The sequence below is a fragment of the Bombus bifarius genome, unplaced genomic scaffold (assembly GCF_011952205.1).
Source record: "Bombus bifarius isolate JDL3187 unplaced genomic scaffold, Bbif_JDL3187 scf7180000008366, whole genome shotgun sequence".
In the NCBI taxonomy this organism is placed as follows: Eukaryota; Metazoa; Arthropoda; class Insecta; order Hymenoptera; family Apidae; genus Bombus; species Bombus bifarius.
In genome coordinates this window covers 545,723-565,734 of record NW_022884618.1, presented here as the reverse complement: position 1 = coordinate 565,734, position 20,012 = coordinate 545,723, and the positions used below count along the sequence as shown (strand labels likewise).

At 32.6% G+C, this 20,012-nt stretch overlaps 1 protein-coding gene across 1 annotated transcript in view; it reads left to right on the top strand.

The window, feature by feature from the left end:
• LOC117212752 overlaps positions 1 to 20,012 on the top strand; it is a 78,268-nt gene that overhangs the window by 42,041 nt on the left and 16,215 nt on the right. The window contains exons 2-3 of the mRNA XM_033457779.1: positions 6,233 to 6,362; positions 15,454 to 15,596. Coding sequence (XP_033313670.1) covers positions 6,233 to 6,362; positions 15,454 to 15,596 — 273 coding nt within the window. The remainder of the gene's footprint in view (positions 1 to 6,232; positions 6,363 to 15,453; positions 15,597 to 20,012) is intronic.

Genomic DNA, 20,012 nt, shown 5'->3' with positions numbered 1-20,012 from the left:
ATTTGTCCTTTCTATATCTGTAATTTTCTCTTTTGCGCTCTGCACAACGAACGAAGTCTTCATGGTACATTTCCTAACAAGTTTGTCTCTCATCTGCCCTATTTGTTTATCAGCGCAGAAAAATAAGATCAGAGTTTTGTATAAACTATTTTAGCTAATTTAATCTTCTCGCTCTTCCTACTTACCAGAGCTAGTAATAGAATATCTATATAGACAGATTTCTTCTAAACTATTTCTATCAGTCGCATTCAAATGAATTTACTGGATAGGTAATGCACACGCAGGTTTTTTTGTAGCTGAAAATAAAAATAAAATTTATTCGCTAGTTTCATCCAACTACGCTGATCGCGTTTATTTGATCGCACTTCGCGATCAGCTTATCGGATTGTCGACGACGTCGATATTAGATGTTTGATATTCGACTTTTCTCTTATCTTGATTTGGGGGTGTATTTACGATGTTGACAGAGATAGAAGAGTGGCTTTGCTTCAGGGCACAGTGACATTTTTCGTTCCGCGCGTATACAGATCGCACGTGTAAGCCGCGCATGCATAAACATCAGTTCGTGTTCCTCCTGGAAGTCACGAAACCTCTGCCCGCCACAGAAATATCGATAATAACTTCTCGCGTGACTTTACCTTGACATTGAAAACCGAACTACTATCCTTCATTCAAAAGCGTGGAAAATAAAATGCAGAACTTAATCAACGGAACGCGTTGTTCGAAAATAAATCTAAATAAATAAAAAAAATAAAAAAATAAAAATAAGAATAAACGTTCAAAAGACTTTAGAATTCATTACATCTTGACGCATTTTATGAATACCATATTATGGTATCCTATTGTCTCGCTGCGAGAGCAACGAGCCGGATCAAGGGTAGAATGGAGCCGATGAAAAATCACGAAGTCAGGCTGAGCAGGGAAATTGCGCAGAAATTCGCATAGACAGAACGATGGAGCTCGATACATTCTCCCTATTGAACCATGGTGTTCGACGTCGCGCTCTGTTTTCCACGATGATATACCGCGCGTTATTTGATAACAGTCAATCTCGCGGAAAATAGGGACGACACGAAATTTACATTCAAATTCGGCTTCGTTTCTGCGCTGATCGAAAATTATACCTCGATTACACGTACACGCGCGCACATTTTCCCAAGGACCCGTTCGAGAAACTTGTCGAATATCAGCCGGATACGGTAAAACGGAATTTACTTTCCACGGGATTGTATTTCTTCCTGTGTGGACATAGTTTTTCTCCGCTTCTCGAAAATGTTCAGCTCTTCCAGGCTTCTGCGTTGGCCTCCGCTGTTCTTATTGTTCTGCGCGACAAATGGAAGTTTGCCACCAGACCGGTTTTTGTTGCGAACACGAAACGGCAAATAACTGCAACAAACGGTTGCTCGCCGCGATGAACTACGCTCCCCGCCGGAAATTATGTTGAATCTGTTGGACGGTGACATGCTCTCGCGAGCGTAATTCCTTTTTTTCTGTTGGAGCTGCGAGCGATGTTTCTCGGGACTGTGTCACTCTTTAATTTACGCGCAAATGTAATTTCATAATCCGTAAGGTTGGAATTTTTGTGTATACTTGTTTTATGAGTATAGCGTATTTTTTTAATTACACTTTGCATTCGAGTTATATCGAAACGTACATTTGATTAAATTTATAATGAGAATTTGTTTTTATCGCTGTAATTATTTCATACGCTACTTTGGCTACTTTTGTTGGTAAGATTTTTGAAAAGTACTGTTTTATTTATCCTCTGATCTTTGTATCTCAGCTTAGGTGACATAGATCCAATTCTTAATTGATGTTAACAAAAATATTTTGTATTTATTTTTAACACAGTTTTCTGAATATTAATAGAATTTTTTTTAACCGCTCTTCACGAAATGGGTAAGATTTGTAAAATTCTTCTCTGCACAATCAAAACAAATATAATTATAAAAGTTCGTGACGAACGTTCAGAATTCCTCCTACATCAAAATCATCAATCTTTGATCGTTGATCGAAGATGGGCTGGTAAACGTTTCCCTAACTGTTTGTAACTGGGGCATCAAGGGAAAAATTCAGTGGTCCTAGATACGAAACACAGGAAACGCATTTCCGGTGTGCCTAATGATGACGAACGAGCGTGGTTATTATCATCGGGTAGTTCGTGAACCAACCAGCGGGCAAAAACCATTCGTTCAAATTAAGAAGTTGATTCGGATTTAATGGTCTTTTGTTTAGCTGCTGGAAACAGGCGATACGTCTCTTTCTCGTGTTTTTTCACAATTTCCTTTTCTCTTTTGCGTTGCATTCCCTCCCTTTTAAAAACATGTTTTGAATCACAACATCAAGCTCGAACAGAATCAGGCCAAATTTTACAGCTGATTTTCAGTTTTGGTTGGTTTTGTCCCGACATCCCTTTTTCGTAGCTTCGCAATTCAAATTGGTAAACGAACAGAAACTCGGTCGTGTTTTTACTTCCTAATTATTTTCATATTTTTCACGGGGAAAATATTTGATTATACTTTTCCGTAAAACAAACAGTTTGAGGTTTGAGCCTTGAGCTTTGTCATAAATTGGTTTTACTATGACTTCAAATTAATCATAAAATTTGTAGAAAGAATATCTTAAATAATCCTTGATCTTTCAGTTATAAATAAAAGCAAAAAAAATTTTAATTTCTAATTACTTTCTTATGTTACTGGGAAATGAAGAGCACCGTTCACATCGCTAGCGCATTTCTATTAAATGGGTCATATCCTACAAACGGAATGTTATTTAATTGCCATAAAGCGGCCCGCTGAATGTTCCGCTAAAATCTATCCAACTACAAATTATCTCGCGAATAACAATTTCAAATTTAGTTGCAAACGTATAAGTACACGTTACTGTACAAATTAACATCATCAACTACGTTCAAAATTATCCACTATACGCATATATAATCATCAAAAAGCAGTTGAAAATCATAAAACGTCGCGATACTTCAAAAGAAAATAAAAGTCGAAACTTGAAATAGTTGACACTGCTGTTCTCTTGACATTTTTTTCACGTTTGTGTCTCTTCGGACATCCTCTTTTCTCAGACTACTTTATTCATAAAAAACGTGCGACGCACAAAAGGTATTAAAATCATATTGAACGTCAAAGGCAAATTATTAAAAACTATCTCCATTTTAATAATATCTATTGAGATATAACATCCATTTCAGGTCACGTCACGCATCTGAAAGGAATAACAAAGTTAAAAAAAATAAAACGATAGAAACCGCCAAAAATATTATTTTATCTAACAACACTTGAAAGACTTGATAACTTTACTTGCCTATACATAATAAACTTATCACTTTAAATAACAATAATATTAATCAAACGTAACTTTGAAATTATTTTTTAAATTAGCAATAAGAAATATTTCGTATCTTTTCGTATTTACTAACATGAAATTCATTTCACTTCGATACGAATGATTTCCTAAACATACGATATACCACTGATAAGTTACAGTGTTAGAGGACCTCTCGTCAGACGTGTTACATGCTCTCACGAGTATGTTACACGCATGTAAGCATTCGGGCAGGTGTGCACGGGTGCAGTCTGCGCAATGTTAGCTAAATTCTCGTTACCCTGGCGGCCGTGTCGGCCACGCGTAATCCGCTTTAATCCTTGCAAAAAGACGAGCCAAGGCTCAAGTGGATCAACCTAGCATTGCTCGGACGCGCAGTAGTATATCCATAGCAGTGCCGTTAGTCGACGACTCGATGTACGGGCTAACGTGGCTATATTTATCGTCCCAGTTTGTGACGTGACATCGTGTTTCACGTTTTATTCAATACGTTGAACTGCCGTGTCATTTAGTTGACATACAGATTGGTAATTGATATCTAACGTGGGGATGAAGGATTCTGGATTTGCTAGAACTTTGACGAAAATATAATATCTCACATCGAGTTGACGAATACAGTGATTTTAATCAATACCATACGAATTTTGGTTTTATCGATGCAATTAACAATTGGAATTATGGATTTATGTTATATCACGAAACAAAGTTCTTTAATTATTCGTAAATTCACGAGTACTTCTAAGCTTATATAAGATATTCGACAGCTTCATTTGCAAGATAAGATTACTACATAAGAAGATACTAAGATACTAACATAATAATTCCATTGAACTTCTTCTTCTTTATTTATATATATTTATATACTTTATATAATATACATGTAGTTAGAAAAGTAAATAGGTTCTATCCGTCTTGCACCGTATTTCATCTGATAAACTCTAAAGATTACGTAACAAAAGGTTTTCAATTTCCGCGTACGTCTTGTTCAGATGCGATTATAAGTATTATATAGTTTTTGTGCTGTACATACGTTATTGTATTATTTGCTTACAAGAAACTGGTTTACATTTTACATAACCACAAGAAAAACGTTTTGTCAGAAATAATTAAAACATCAGCTCATGTCTGTTCTCTTTTGCATTACAAATTTTTCTTTATCGAGTGAGACAGTTTACTCGAATCTGTACCATTATTGTCCGTTTCTAAACTAATTGGTTAAAGTTGAAACGATCGACAAACTGAAGCACGATAGTATTTGCTTACGTTTTATTTCGTAGCGAAACTAGAAGCACACGCTTCCATCGTTATTAATGTTTCACGTGTTGAGCGAGTTTTAGGTGAAAAATGAATTTCTCTCTCTTAACAATCGCGGCACGTATTCGACCCGATCAAAGGCAACGCGTATAACTTGTGTCGAGAGTTTGAGCGACGTGAAGACCAACTTTTCTTCTGCAACCATGTTTTTCGAAGAATAACTATAAGCTGCAAGGTAAACGGCGAGGGAAGATTAGCCGGAAGTGACGCGCTCGAGACCAAACGGAAATCGTCCGAAGGCTATTCGCTGAGACTTTATCCCGTTTTACCATCCTTCGTTTATTTTTATTAACTCGTTTCTCATTATAAACTTGTTCACGATTTGATATAAACACAGAAGTTCAACGCAGAAAAAGTTAGTTTACAAATTATCAGGTTTCTAATAAAACGAACGTTCTTCTCACTGCTATTGTATTTATACTTGCGAACAAAACGAAAAATCGCGTACTTCGTTTATCCTGATAGAAAGAAGTCTGAAATGTGTTAGATTAATTCGCTGTTAACAATGTTCAATTAAATCATCGTGAAACAAAACTGAAGTTGTAAACTGTGTGCATTCGTGATATTAGGCCCACTAAATTTTCGACCAATAAATTGGATAGAACTGGAAGCAATTGTTAAAGTTTCACAGCAAGTCTTTGTCAGAATTGTACGAAGGAATAAGAGACTTCGCCGTTGGAGATTTTGATCTTTTTGAATTGCTTTTTTAATAGGTAGATTAAAAGCAAAATAGCATCGTGGACGTATAAACTTTAATCTATCGCAAATTTATAACATAAGAAATTTACTATTTTATTTATTGCATATTGTCTTCTTTCTTTCTAGAAGAATTTCTAATTATTTTCGTATATTTTTTAAAAACTAATTACTATAAATCTTATTTTTATATATTAACTTGGTTAATTAACAGTTAATACGAAATCTCGAGCTATTATTCTTGAAACATGATATACATTGATTAAAAAAGAGAGTGTATAAAAAATACAAATTTACAATTCTGTCTTTTAGTTACTGGTATAATATTGGTTTACCGTTTCGTCATTATTTGTCCAATTTCTGTACTTAACGTATTTCAAAATTCTGTTGAAATACGATAAATTAAATCTCTTTTAAGTAGAGTTCGCCTAAAGTAAGTTTTTTTATTTAGCTCTTAGATCCGACATTAATTAACCCTTATGAGTAACTTACTTAAGGACCTTTTATTGCATAGATACCTACGATATTTCATTGATACTTTAACAATATCGTCATAAGAATATTAAATATCTTTAAGTAATTTTCTGATGTGTTTACGTTCGCATTTAGTACAATGACACAATTGGCGAGCGTAGTTGCGAGAAGGTTAAACGAAGGTTAATGTAGCGAATAAACGTACCACTTTTCTGTTCGCGTGGCAGCCGATAAATCACAAAATGGAACACCATCCGAGGCATAAATTCGTCTTACAATATTTTAAAACGACAGCCAGATCGTTCTCCGTTCTTAATTGTTCACTCGTGGAAATATCTTAATTTATCGTTAGGCCACTGAAGTTTTTCGTATCTTTCTTCGTTCTACATTATCGTTGTTTCCGTTTCAGTGCTTGGCAGTTGTCGGGGCGAAGAGTGCGGACACGAAAGGTTGGTGAAGTGCGGAAGACCACTCGAGAGAATCAACAGGAACGATTTGAGTTTCGCCGTGAAAAAGGAGGAACTTCAGCAGCTATGCCCGTAAGTTTTTGGATTAGATTCTTCCGTAGATTAGATTGTAGGTTCGTTTCGATGGTTCTTCTTTTTTTTTTTTTTTACGAACTTCTTATTTGTAATTTTCATATTCTGTTAGAGTTGAGCAATTCTTTTCAAGCAAGCTTTCGTAACTTTCATTTTTATAGTAGAACTTCTTCTGTTTTTTTCTATCGATGCTTTTTTCATAACATGATGTTTTAACATTTCTTTTATTCGACACATATATTGAACAGATAAAAAAAATTTGTCATCTAGTTTTTTAAATTCCAAATATCATTCGAGTTTCGAACATATCAGTGTAATATTGTTTGATACAAATTGAACGATTAAGATTTGAAGTTTTGTTTTTAATCTATCAAGTTTCAGAAACAGGAAGCTAAGATATTAATTGGAGAAGCAGATTTATTACATTACTTACCTATTAATAAATTATAATACGAAAAGGAATAAAAGTTTCCCGTTGAAATTAAAAATATGGACGCATAATATCGATACTTTACGTAGATCAATGTATACGTTGGCTAAATATTTCAGTCAGTTTACACCTTCTCGTTTATGTTTGCCATAAATTCCTCTTCCTCGATTACTTTTCCGCCAATTTTTTTTTTTTTATTCAACACCTTAAAAAACTTTAAGTTTTAACGCTCTGTTCTGGAATAGTTCTTACTTAGCCAAGTGTCGTTCGAATTCTCACGAAGAAAGAAAAACCACTTGGGAGTCCAATCGCGCTAATAATTAGTCCAATCGAGGCAAGTTTAATGCAACTTAAATTTTCCGAACGCCTGCTTATCCGAATTCGTCGATCGTGTTGTCTATTTTCACGATCGAGAAACTCGAGGAACGAGTTTCGAACATTGAAAAAGAATTCTAATAAGCTAGTCCGCTAATTTGCTTGAAAGTTTGAAGGACAGGCTACTCGAGATTTCTTCCGAGTTTTAAATAGCCTCTTAAGAGTTTCTAGTTAATTTTTGAGAAGTTTGGTTATCAACCCTTTGCCGGATTAATTTTTATTTCTCAGTTTCGCGAGGTGACTTTGTTGAATTAATTTGAAGCATTAAAGGTACTTGAGATTTAAGCTATTTGATAAATTTCAGACACTAACCGTCTTTTATTATATCAGAAATATGAAATTTATGTTCGATGATAACGCTTGTTTGGCTTGTTGGTGAAAATAAAGATATGATCGTTTTTTTAAAGACTACATTATGGATCGAACTTTCAACGTTACGTGAAAAGTAATCAGAAACGGTATACTAGGATCACAGACATAGGATTTTCATAAATTCAATTTTATTTAAAAATATCGAATTTCATACAGAGGAAAGTACCTGAACTGTTGCCCGCATTTAACGTTTAATTTTTACGGGGAAAAGTAAACAGAGTTTACGATATTTCGATGTGAATAAGTATTTATTTTTTTTATTTTCAGTCGTCGTTTAATTGGAAAACATTCAACGACAGATACACCGTGTTAAATACTTTGATATAAATTCAATAACAGCGTAGTAACGCCCGGAGGTATTTTTTTCAAAAATCAAGATCAGCCGATCGATTTTTAATCCCACCAACACAAATGGTCGTTGCAACGATTTCTCTTTTAATTTGTACAATTTACTCGTGTCGTTTCGAAATATATATGGATAAAAAAGAAAACAGCGTGGAAACAGCTTCTCAATGTTTACTATATTTTTTCTTTGGTATAGTTCAGAAACTTTATTATTTAATGGTGTAAAAATGATCAATTCTGTGGTAATAAGTAATACAAAAATAAGATATACAGTAAGTCGCGAAAGTATTCGAATATTTGCAAGAACCTTATTTAAATATATTATATTAATCCATTCGTAAATACTACAATGTATTACATTAAAACGTTAAAAAATTGCAAATTACTGTATCATTAAACTTTGAACCATATCTGTAAATATTATATACAGAAGCTGCAAGATATTTAGTATAAATATACACATACATATGTCATATAAATACCACTCCTCAATACAATAAATCAATACAATAAATTGTAACTTCTATATATATTGTATAATATATGTTCAGATTGGTTTTATATTGTATCAAAATAATAATGACAATCGTTACAATGCTAATAAAATGTCAAACTGTTCTTATACAACACGTACAATGTTTAATGTAATGTACAACACATGGAAGCTTTTTATGGTAAATGCTCAAGTCTCTTCTCTATCTCTCAGAATAATCGGATAGTTTCTATAAGAATTAAAGTCGAGAAATTTTTCTGCTAGTTCGAATAATGGTTTACGGACAATTCCCTTTTCGTTCGAGCGATTTTATCGAAAAGCTGATATCACTTGAAGTCAGTTGTTAGTCTGATGGCGTAAATTCCTTCTGGGATCGATCAACCGCGTTTGGCGATAGGCATTCTATTTCCTCTGTCGCAAGATACTTACAAATTGCTTCTCCAATAACGTAGCGTCGAAATTCGAATCATTTAAAACAGCAGCCGATTACGTACGTACGTGTGGATATTAAACAAATAAATTACAATATTCAACTACTTTTTGAACGCTTCGTGAACCATGAGATCGAAATTAGAACGCTTTAAAAGTTTTGAACACGAGGAAGACGTGTTATGATTAATTTCAAGTCATTCTTATGTAATTTTCTGCTCATATAAAACTTAAGAATTATTATTATAATTTTCGTTTTTTTTTTCAAATAAAATGTAATTGAACGCTTCGTGAACTATGAGATCGAAATTAGAACGCTTTAAAAGTTTTGAACACGAGGAAGACGTGTTATGATTAATTTCAAGTCATTCTTATGTAATTTTCTGCTCATATAAAATTTAAGAATTATTATTATAATTTTCGTTTTTTTTTCAAATAAAATGTAATTATCATATCATATAATTTAATATATTTTTTTCAGCTTTAAACTGAAAAGGTTAAAAGAACATTAGATAATTCTACGAAATTTAATTTTCCGTGGAACTTCTCTTGCATTTATAAATAAGGCGTTACGCTTATAAATTGAACGTTACTCTAAACAATTAATTCGCACGAAATGCAATACGTATTCCTGACCATACTGCGGGGAATCTTTTATACGTAAAAAGAAGCCATACAAGATTTATAGTCGTTGCGAATTCTTTTTCCCGGAGTAAAGAGGGCAGTTGATTTGCAGGGATAAAAATTATACGGTTTCGTTCGTTAGAAGCTGCAGGTGCAGCTCCCGTTGCATATGCGGAGTAAGTAGAGGCACAAAAGGTTAGAGCTCGTTAAACCATTCGGCCTTGCTGCTGTTACTTTTTGCGGCATTTGACCAAAAAAGGAGGTAAAGGGGTGTGTTTCAGTTACGTGACTCACTCCTTAAAAGAATAGCTAACAAGTTAGTGGGAAACCGTAAGTCTCGAGAATGAGAGAGTCACTTCTTCTTCGTACTTTAGAACTTTCCCAAAGAAGCATATTTTTTTCCGAACACATATGCGACAGACATTGAACTCTTTAGCGTATATTTATTCATTGGAAAAGAAATGGAAGGAAATTCATGGTTCCTTTCTTCGCAACTTACCTCTTCAATCTTACGATTGTGAAATATAATAGAAAAGTTTAAGTTTAACGAACCTTAAAACGTGCAATAGCTTTTATTTGCGATATAATGCTTTCAAATACTATAATAGAATATTATAAGTAGGATATTGGATTATTAGTATATAAATACGATTTATCTTTTCAAATATTCCATTTTATATAATATATGCTGGACATATAGATACATACAATATATAAAAGTGCACCTGGTATTTTTATCAGATCTTCTTTTATTTTATCATATTTTGTACAGTTGAACTTCGATTGTCATTTAATGCATAGAATGCAATGTGAAAGGAATTAAGGATTAACGTAAACAATATCCATTGTGTACCCGAAACCTTTTTCAAAATTAAACAAAAGTACATACTGAAACAATAGCAAGCCAAATTTATACGAACAACAATGAGCCGTTTGACAACTTATAGATAAAGATAAGCGCTAATTAAGTGCTTTGACATTAAAATTACAAAAATGTCAAAGCGAATGTAAAAGCGAAGATATACAACCACTTTGACCTATGAACCAATTCATTATAAATATTCCGGTAAATGATAGAAAATAAAAATATCGTCATTTGTTCGTTCGAGTTTGTACGAAACCGTCCGATAACAGTCGAAATGTCCTTGCTGAATAGGATCAGTTGAGCGTGCTATCGAACGCGTGGCATCCAGCGTTTATAACTGATGCTAAGGCAGCGAAAACGAGATTCAGAGAGCAAATCGAGCAGGTTTTTGCCCGGATAAATCGCGTTCACGTCGATAGGAGAAATATCGGGGTGAATTTTCGGTAACCGAACCAAATCAGCCGGCGGAACGATAACGCGCGCACGTGTACATAAAACGGCCGAACGTACGAGCGCGCGTGAGTTTCCAAGTAGCGCCGTGCCATTTTCCCAAAATCATAAATTTAGGAAATTATGCCGCGATTTCTTTCCGTAGGAACGAGATTAGAGGATGATGTTCTCAGATTTCTGGGAAATAATCAATGAGGCTGAGGTTGGATTTGAGTAACGCGGATTACGTGAGATTTTAGTGGCGTTAACTCCATTCAAAGTTGGTTCAGATTTTGTACGTATTTGGCTATATTGTGTGCGCGCGTGTGTGTGTGTGTGTGTTATATGAAATATTTTAAAATGTTACTAGTATTCTGATAATTATATTGCTCAAGTTTGAAACCAATTTGAAAATGTATATAGAAATTGCAAGGCATTATTGCAAACATTTATTTAGTGAAATATCGATATACAGTGTAAATAGTCGCTATAAACATAATAAATGTTAAATATGTTCCTACAAAATAATCGAGGCTTGTTGATGTAGTGGACAGTTGATTGTTGAAATATTTTTGTGATCTCTGCGAAATACATACTATACATACTTATATTAAATATCTTGTAATTTCTGTATAGATTTTCAGATCAGTTTCAAATTTGATCAACGTAATCACGATATTCGTGTTTCATTACGGTGCTAATGGAGTTTCGAAATTCGAAATTTCGTATAACATACATAATACGGGTATATATATACACACACACAGGAGGCGCTTACAAGTGTACGAACACTTTCAGAAGGCTGTGTATATTCAGCGAAAACGTCGATTTTTGTACATTTTTAATTGGCAATGATGACATAACACTGCACGGTAAATCATCTAGTCACGATGTTGCATGCCTTTCAGTTCATTGTTATCGGATCAATTGCAATGAATTATTTCGCGTGCTGGATTCACGTAACCAGTTTACGAGCAGCCGCACGGATAACAGTCAGTTCAAGTATAGTGGCCCGGTTTCCGCATTAAAATTTCAAATTTCAATCGTAACTCGAGCTGCGGGGAATCATCTAAATTCGTCTTGCTCACGCCACCGCGAAATTACCGGCACGTGTACGCGAAATTCAACAATCACTGTCATTTTGATCGAAATGAAAACCGACTGATTAATTTTCATCCAGGCATTTTATTTTTATTTTATTTTTTATTTTTATTTTTCAAAAGATGTCATTTACAAGCCGAACGCATTTCGGTATACATATTGAGAACGTTGAAATATTTCTCACAGTGGGATTTAATATAATTACGAAACGAAGAGATGCACAGTTTAAAATTTTAATTTAATTTCTGTCTTACAATATATAGGACAAACTTTGTATCCTTTTACGTTCTTTTTAATTACTGTTCGTTTTCCTATTCGTTGGGAGATGTTTTTTATTTTGCTTGTATTTAGAAAATCGGAAGCAATTTTCTAGAAAAATATTTTTAATTACACGTAAGAGAAAGAGCAACTACGTGGTTTGAAAAAATGCAAAAAAATCACCAGTAAATTTTTTGCAAAATACCTACATGTATGATCAATAATTTGTTTCGCAGCTTTTCACGTTTATTAACAATTTTTACGAAGTAACTACTCTGACAGAAGATAAATTCTACATAGCAGTAAAGCGATCTTGAAAATAAACCATTGTAAGGTTAATGTTAATTAAAAATGTCTACATTTTCAATCAAAATTTCACATTTCAATACTTCTTCATACATATTATTTGTCATTCATGTTATTCCTTTAAAAATATGTGACACTTATCCACATTAATAACTATCGTATAGGCAATAACCATGTTTGTGTAATAATTTAGCAATTAATGAATTGACAAGCTATAAGTTATAGGATATAAACATTGTATAACTAATAGGACGCTCAGTTAACTTGTAATTTATAAAATTTATATATACAGCTTTATTTATTTCATTATCAAACCTGTTGCGCAAAAGAATATTTTATAGACGTCTGCGTAATTTAAACGAGAACTACATGGTAATATAGCGCTTTCCTAATATAGCTAATTCCTGACTTTCTTCTTACTTGGTGATTAAAATGAAGTATTTCGATATTTTATGCAAAAATATAAAAAATAGCGTATAACCTTATACGTTTGAAAATACGATCCTTTGGAAAATAGATGATAATTGCTATGTTAATTTCATTAATATCAGTCTGCATGACCAATATTTAGTAGTTTAGTAGTTTGTTTGACAACATATTGAATTTTAAAATCGCTCTTCTACGAAAGACGAGAAATGTGTTAATAATAAAATAATTTTTAAGAGACAAAAATAAAAATTAAAATGGAAATTTTGTAAACAACACTGCTGCTATTTCATGTGAACAGTTAGAAAGGCGTCTGAGGTTAGATATTAATCTCTTGGATGCTCAATCTGTTCTTTTGCTAGCGGGTGATAATCTGAACGATAATCTTAAATTTTGCAAGTATCGATTCGTGTACACGTTATCCGTCCACGCTTTCTTCCATTTCCTCCGATTCGTGAAATTGAAATTGAAATTGAAATCTGAAATTTAAATGCACCGCCCCGATGAAGCCGGAGGGTGATATTCGACGAGTGTCGAGTAAGGTTAAAGGAAATAAAAAGGGAAACTGTCGAGATCACTCCAATAAGCAACAGCAAGATAATTACTCCGCTGGCGAGTAAAGACGTCCCGATTTCCGTTATTGGAATTCTTCCTCCTTTCCCCCCGTTCCCTTTTGTTCTTCTTTCATTGCTTCTGGTATCGATGGTAATGGAATTGTCACGTTGCGGAGAAACTCGATCCTCGAGTAGATCGTTTCCAATTATTTCTCACGATTATTGAAATATTTTCTTATTATCGATTCCTTTCTTATTATTTACAAATGTTTAAAGGTTTGAACATTGCTTAATTTGTTGCAATTCCTCACCGAAGTAGTCGAACACTTCTAAACAGTTTCTAAGAATATGTTGTGTGCGTTATACGAAACATTTAAGAATCTTAGTAGTCTTAAGTAGCTTAAGTAGTAACTATAGTCAATTATCTATTATATTACTAAATCTCAATCCGCAGTGCGACAATTTTTGACACTTTCTATATCGTTCAGATAACTATTCACGCGGTGTGTTAATTTTCTACTGCAATAAATCAATATTTGCAGTAAATATCTTTGTAACTCTTATGAGATATTTTCTCATATGGTTTCAAACTTTACCAATATAATCGCACTGACCGTATTTCAGTGATAACGAGATTTTCTAAATATTTTATATAATACGTACTATATAGATATACAAGTGATGGCAAGTGTTCAAATACTTTCATCAGCAACTATATCTCGTTAAATATTTACAAGGATTTAATTTTTCTTTAATTAAAGAAATAAAGTTACAAGTTCATATTTCTCTTTTTAATTTTTTTAATTTATTTTATTTGTAATTACTTTATTATCCAAATAATTAGAAAAACGTGTAGTTTCGTTTAATCTACAGTCGAAATCGTTTTGACGAAACAGAAACATGCAGTTTATAGTTCACAGCTAGTTGGTATACAACATTCTATTTCGATGAGAACTAAGGCTGATAGTGTTGATCGTTATTAAAGAGCCTTTCCGCTCCTCCTCCAGGATCTTCCCTTAATTAAGAATAGGAAAAAGTACTTTTCGTATTAAGAAAATCCTCTTAGAAACCCTGCGTTATTCCTCTTCAAGTCTCCCTCTATCTTATTAAATTTATTCTTATTAAATAAGTTTTGTTCTCTCGTCGCGTTATGAATTTATGAAAAGCGAGTTCTGAAACATAATTAACTTAATCGTGTTCAATTTTTTCAAAATGTCGTGTTATTTAAAGAGGCTTGAAGAAAATCGACAAGATTTATTATTGCGAATGTGGTTAAAAAAGATAAAAACAAGGCTGTTAGATAGATAGCTGTCTAATAATAAGTTACAGTATTTTGTAGAACAAGAAACTTGTTTTTCTTTCTTTCTTTTTTGAAATCAACTTGATTGATTGTTCATTTTGTGTAACTTAATTAATTTTTTAATATATCAACTCAGAACTAGACGTTTTTCTCGAATATCTTCATATTCATCTTTTATTTACGATGTTCGGTTATATCTAATAATATTCAAATTATCTAGCATTCAGTTTTAGTTCTTTTCATAACGTGAGAGAAATTGATCTTCGCGATATTTCGTTGAACTATTAATCTTCTTAAGAAATCGAAATTAAAAACTATCAATATAATCGCTATAAGCCTAGTAGAATATAATATGGCCTTATTAACCTACTTTTATCTCTTCACAAATTCCTGAATTTCTCCAAATTGGCTCTTGTATCACGATTGGCCAAATAGCAAGTTGGAAAAAATTCTTAACTATGTACTTCACTATAATTAGTTATCGTCACAACTCCGAAAGTCGCGGACGAAACTTTCCACGAGACATTCTTTCACCGAGATAATTACCAAAATTGCTTTCGTCGACTCAAAATATTCTTACGTATTCAACGTTGTCGTTGCCGACGTCAGTGCACAAAATAATTTCTATTGCTCTTATTACGGAGTTCGTTGAAACGAATTCGCTGGTACATTTTCGTCCGACATTACGTTAAATCCTATCGAAAGTACTACTTCTTCTCCAGATCCTTATTACCATTATACTTTTATGGTCGCATCATCAAAGTTTCTTTCTTATTTCTTGCAGAGATTTCGAGGCTGGCATGAAGTGCATCCAGACGTACACGTTGGATTGTCTGCAGGAGAAACAAAGGGAACACTTCAATTCATTGTACGCAGGCACCAACAAGGTGGTCATGGAGCTGTGTCAAGATGGCCCTTATCAGGACGGTAAGTTGAATAACTACGTTGTTGCTATTACCCTAATGTAATTATAAGGTGGTTCTTGTCTGGTTGGTCTCGAAGAGTGAATTGAACCTGGCAACCTGATATTTGGTACAGTGTACTGTTAATACAGTACATTGCTATTCTCTTGTAATTTATGATGATGATATTATAGGATATATTAATTAATTAATTAATTATTGATAAATTAATTAAATTGAAGTAAAGTTTGTACCATTTGCTGACATTTTTATATGGCTAGAAAAATTTGCTACTATTATTATTATTATTATTATTATTATTATCATTATTATTATTACTAAACTTGAAAATAGGATGTAGAATCGAATAACAAAACTTCTTGTAGACGCTATGTTAGTTGAAATTGAATATCGTAATAGAGGACCATATTATTATCGTTAATACTTACCGAATTAAAATATCATGATGGATATTCTTTTAATTGGTTGGATTATTATATTTATAATTGATACTTCTGTAATTCTGGATAATAGCATTTCATTGAAAGAATTAACCAATATTACCAGTTGTCAACAATATCTATTCATAGCTACATAATTAATTAAAATTTTTTTTCCTTTCATACTCGAGTCTTTTGGAGGAAAGTCTACAGAAAATGATAAATTCTAAAGATAAAATCTAGTCTAATCTAAAAAGATAAAGTATAAAATCTATTCTTTTTCTGTGTTTGCCATTCCTTGATTCGATGTTGTACTTATAATAGAAATGGGTCGTTGTCGAATTAAGAATTTTGTAGCAACCTAAGATCTTAATTCTGAAAATATATTTGATTGGCACATCGATATGTGGAAATATCTCGAGTCGACTTGAATACAAAATTATTAAGACGAGTATCTTACAATTGATCTACTTTTTTTAATCTGTTGATCTCTTTCCGAAGAGTAATTTCTCTTACCCGAAACATCATTATAAGATGAGTAGAGCATCATTATAAGTTAGCACGTATAAGTTTAATAGTTTTACCATATTCTTATACCATTATTATACTATTTATTTACTTGTTTTTAGATTGTATATAATTCTTATAATTTCTTGCACCATGTAGTACATTTTTGTCTTCCATTTTGATCTATTTTCATTCCTGGTTCCACTAACACTGCTTTTTATTTATATATATCATAGCAACATTTGGTTCCAATAGCTTGTAATTTACCCTTGAACATGAATCAGCTTGCCAAAAGAGTAACTATTTTTAGTTAATAGCTAAGTTTCTTAATCAATTTTTCTATGAAATGACATACATATAAATTTTACAACATTCTCAAACAGGGCATCTATAATACGTTTAAATCACCAAATGTTATGATTTTATTTACGATAAAAAATAAAAATAATATCGTTCATTAAGTATCTTATACTAAAGAAAAATTGCATTTTCCTACGTATGTAGCTTCTCTCACTTCATACAACTCTTTGGTCATTTAACTCCCTCCTACAATTTTTTCATCAATCTATAATATATTATTAATTTCTCCCTGTATATAAGTAGGTACACGTAATATCTGATGGATTTTACATTGCGTTTGTCATACTAGAAGATATTACCAATCGTTTTTGGATGCCACGATCGAGCATGCTGTCGATATTCGGGTAATCTCCAGAGTACCGAATACATTATTGACTCCAATAGCCAATAGATTCGAAATGCTCGCACATATTCTACACGGTTCCATAGTTTTGTCGTGAAATGCATCCTGTGATAATCATCGTAGAATGCGTCTTTCGTGGGGCTTCAAGATTCCAATTTACATAATATTATCGCAAATTATAATGTTGATCGTTCTATGCTTCGTCAATTTTGCATAAGTTTCATTTTTATGATATATTGCTTTCTGGTGACATTTTCCCAGTTTCAACCTCGTGAAGAGCTCTTGCTATCAAAGAATAATACATTTTTGTTATTGGAATCTACATATCTGTTCAATTATGCTCATATATTCGTCCGCATTGTGGGATATTTGCAAAAATATGTAGGTAGTTTGAGGCTATTTGTTTATCAGTTGTGTTACATAGTTCGAAGATTTTGATAATGACGTTATTCCATTCTTTTATTAAATGAAAAGTTGATTATTTTTACTAGACATTTACTAATTGTTCCATTACGTAGAAATCAAGTAATCTATTTAAAAAGAGGTGTTAGTTTTCAATTCCATCTAACACAGAGTAATTAACTATAATTCTTTTTCTTATAAACAAATCGAGTTCTGAGCGTACAATGTTTCATTAAATGTTGAATATTATAATTTATTAAAAGTAATATTTACGTCTATAAATGTATCGTGTTATGTTTCCTCCCGTTGGTCAAATTATTTTTTCTTTCTTTCCCTTTTGTTTCATTTTTTTACGTTGCTCTGCAACGTTAATTCGTAGAAAGTTGATTAAATATTTTCATATTATTATAACGATCACTATTTATTATAGTGACACGTTTCATAGAATTTTTGTCTGGTAGCGGTTTTCTTTATGCATTTTGTAATATTAGTAACATTAATACAGTGAAATAGAATTTTGCCAAAGTATGATTGATCCTACCATATTAACTATTCTAGTTAGTGCAATTATTTACATGGAATTTAAATTGGAGTTTCCAAGCATGATATTTCCAACATTTATTTTTAACACAGAACTCTGCTCGATACAGAACTTCGTGATATTGAGCACTCGATATCTATCCGTTTTCGGTATTAGAACTGTGCAAATAAAAAGTTACGTCCCCGGCCAAAGCACTGAATTTATGTCGTTTTCTTTTATACGATTTATTTGATATATTATTTTCGAAAAAAAAAAGAACATTAGTTCTTTTACTGTTTGCGCATATAGATGTGTTGTCTGTTGTTTCATCCAGGATTACAACGATAACGTGCAGATACAATCTACATTGTGATCCATTGAATTTTACTATGTGTTCTTTCTTAATTAGATTCGCTCTATAAAATTGATTAGATTTGATAAAACTCGATGAACTTGATAGAAACAAACTTTTGACGACTTTCGATGGAAGAATAGATTTTCGCTTTTAACGTTACTTAGAGTCAATAAAATTCTTAAAAGCTCTGGATAAATTCTATTAAAATATTGGCTTGTTTAAACTATTTGTAGTTATATTAATACGTCTTTTTTAATACTTAATGCAAAGCGTTAAATTTTACTTCTAAAGTAATTGGAACCTTCTTTCTTACATTTCTTAGCTATGTTACGTAGTTCTTATATGTTTTGAGATTTTTTTGTGGATCATTCTGTATACAGACTGAGAAAGAAAGAAGAAAAGAAATTAATGAACGCAAGATTTCTCCTACTGTATTAAATTCATAAAGTCAGTTCTTATTGCTTGAGACCGCATATTATACGAAGGATTTAGAGGACTAAGTTAATTAGCTTTTTAACTATGTACACAGAGTAACTTTTTATCCGGTTCAGAAGACAGACTTGGAATCTGAGATAAGGGCGGAACATAGTATAAATTCGTATAAATTTCATTTCTTACGCTGAAATGAATCGAATAGGTATTACCACCGCAATGCTAATATTTTGTATAATATATAATACCTTCACATTAATATTCATTTTCAGCGAGAAGCACAGAATATTATTCACTTATTTCACGATTCATGCTATGTCTCTTTTGATATCAACTTATCGATATTTTCAAGATTAACTAAAATTTTACTAAATCATAAAAGAGCAATTCACCATGTGTTCATTAATTGAATGTCACAAAGTTTATATATATAAATATATGTAGTATATTCATTTAACAGCAAAACTACTGGGATAGTCAATATATCTAATTCATAATTTTTTATAGAAATTTTGCGACAATAAGTTATTAGAAATACGTAGATCGACATAGAACTATATACTTTTACATACATGTACTAATATTATTTTTCATCTCTTGTCATCGCTCTTAAAAATAATGTTTATTATATTTCCATTTGCAACAAACCAAGACTTCCAAGAACTACAGAAAATCAATTTGCCTTTCTTACTTTTCAATTCCATAATTACAGAACTTTCTGCCAAATTCTGTATGATCCGGTGAACAGGTTAAACAACCTATGTGCATGTATGTAAAAAAAAAAAAATTTTTTTTTTCTTGTTATCAAGATTTAGATTATCTCTCTTGTGTGTCGAAACGTCAAACTAGGTTTCGACCATTAGCCTGCAATCGACTATTTGGTAACGTATATACACACGTGGCTCCATTCTCCAAGCAAAAGCAAAGGAAACGGATTCACTGGCCGCTGTTGTTCGCGGACGATACACGAATTGAAACACGCTAAACACTATTCCAGTCCCCGGGGCATGGAACGCGTTATTGAGTCGAGTGGTCATTGAGCTGCGTTGGCCCCGTGTGGCTGGTCGGTCTATAGTGCTATC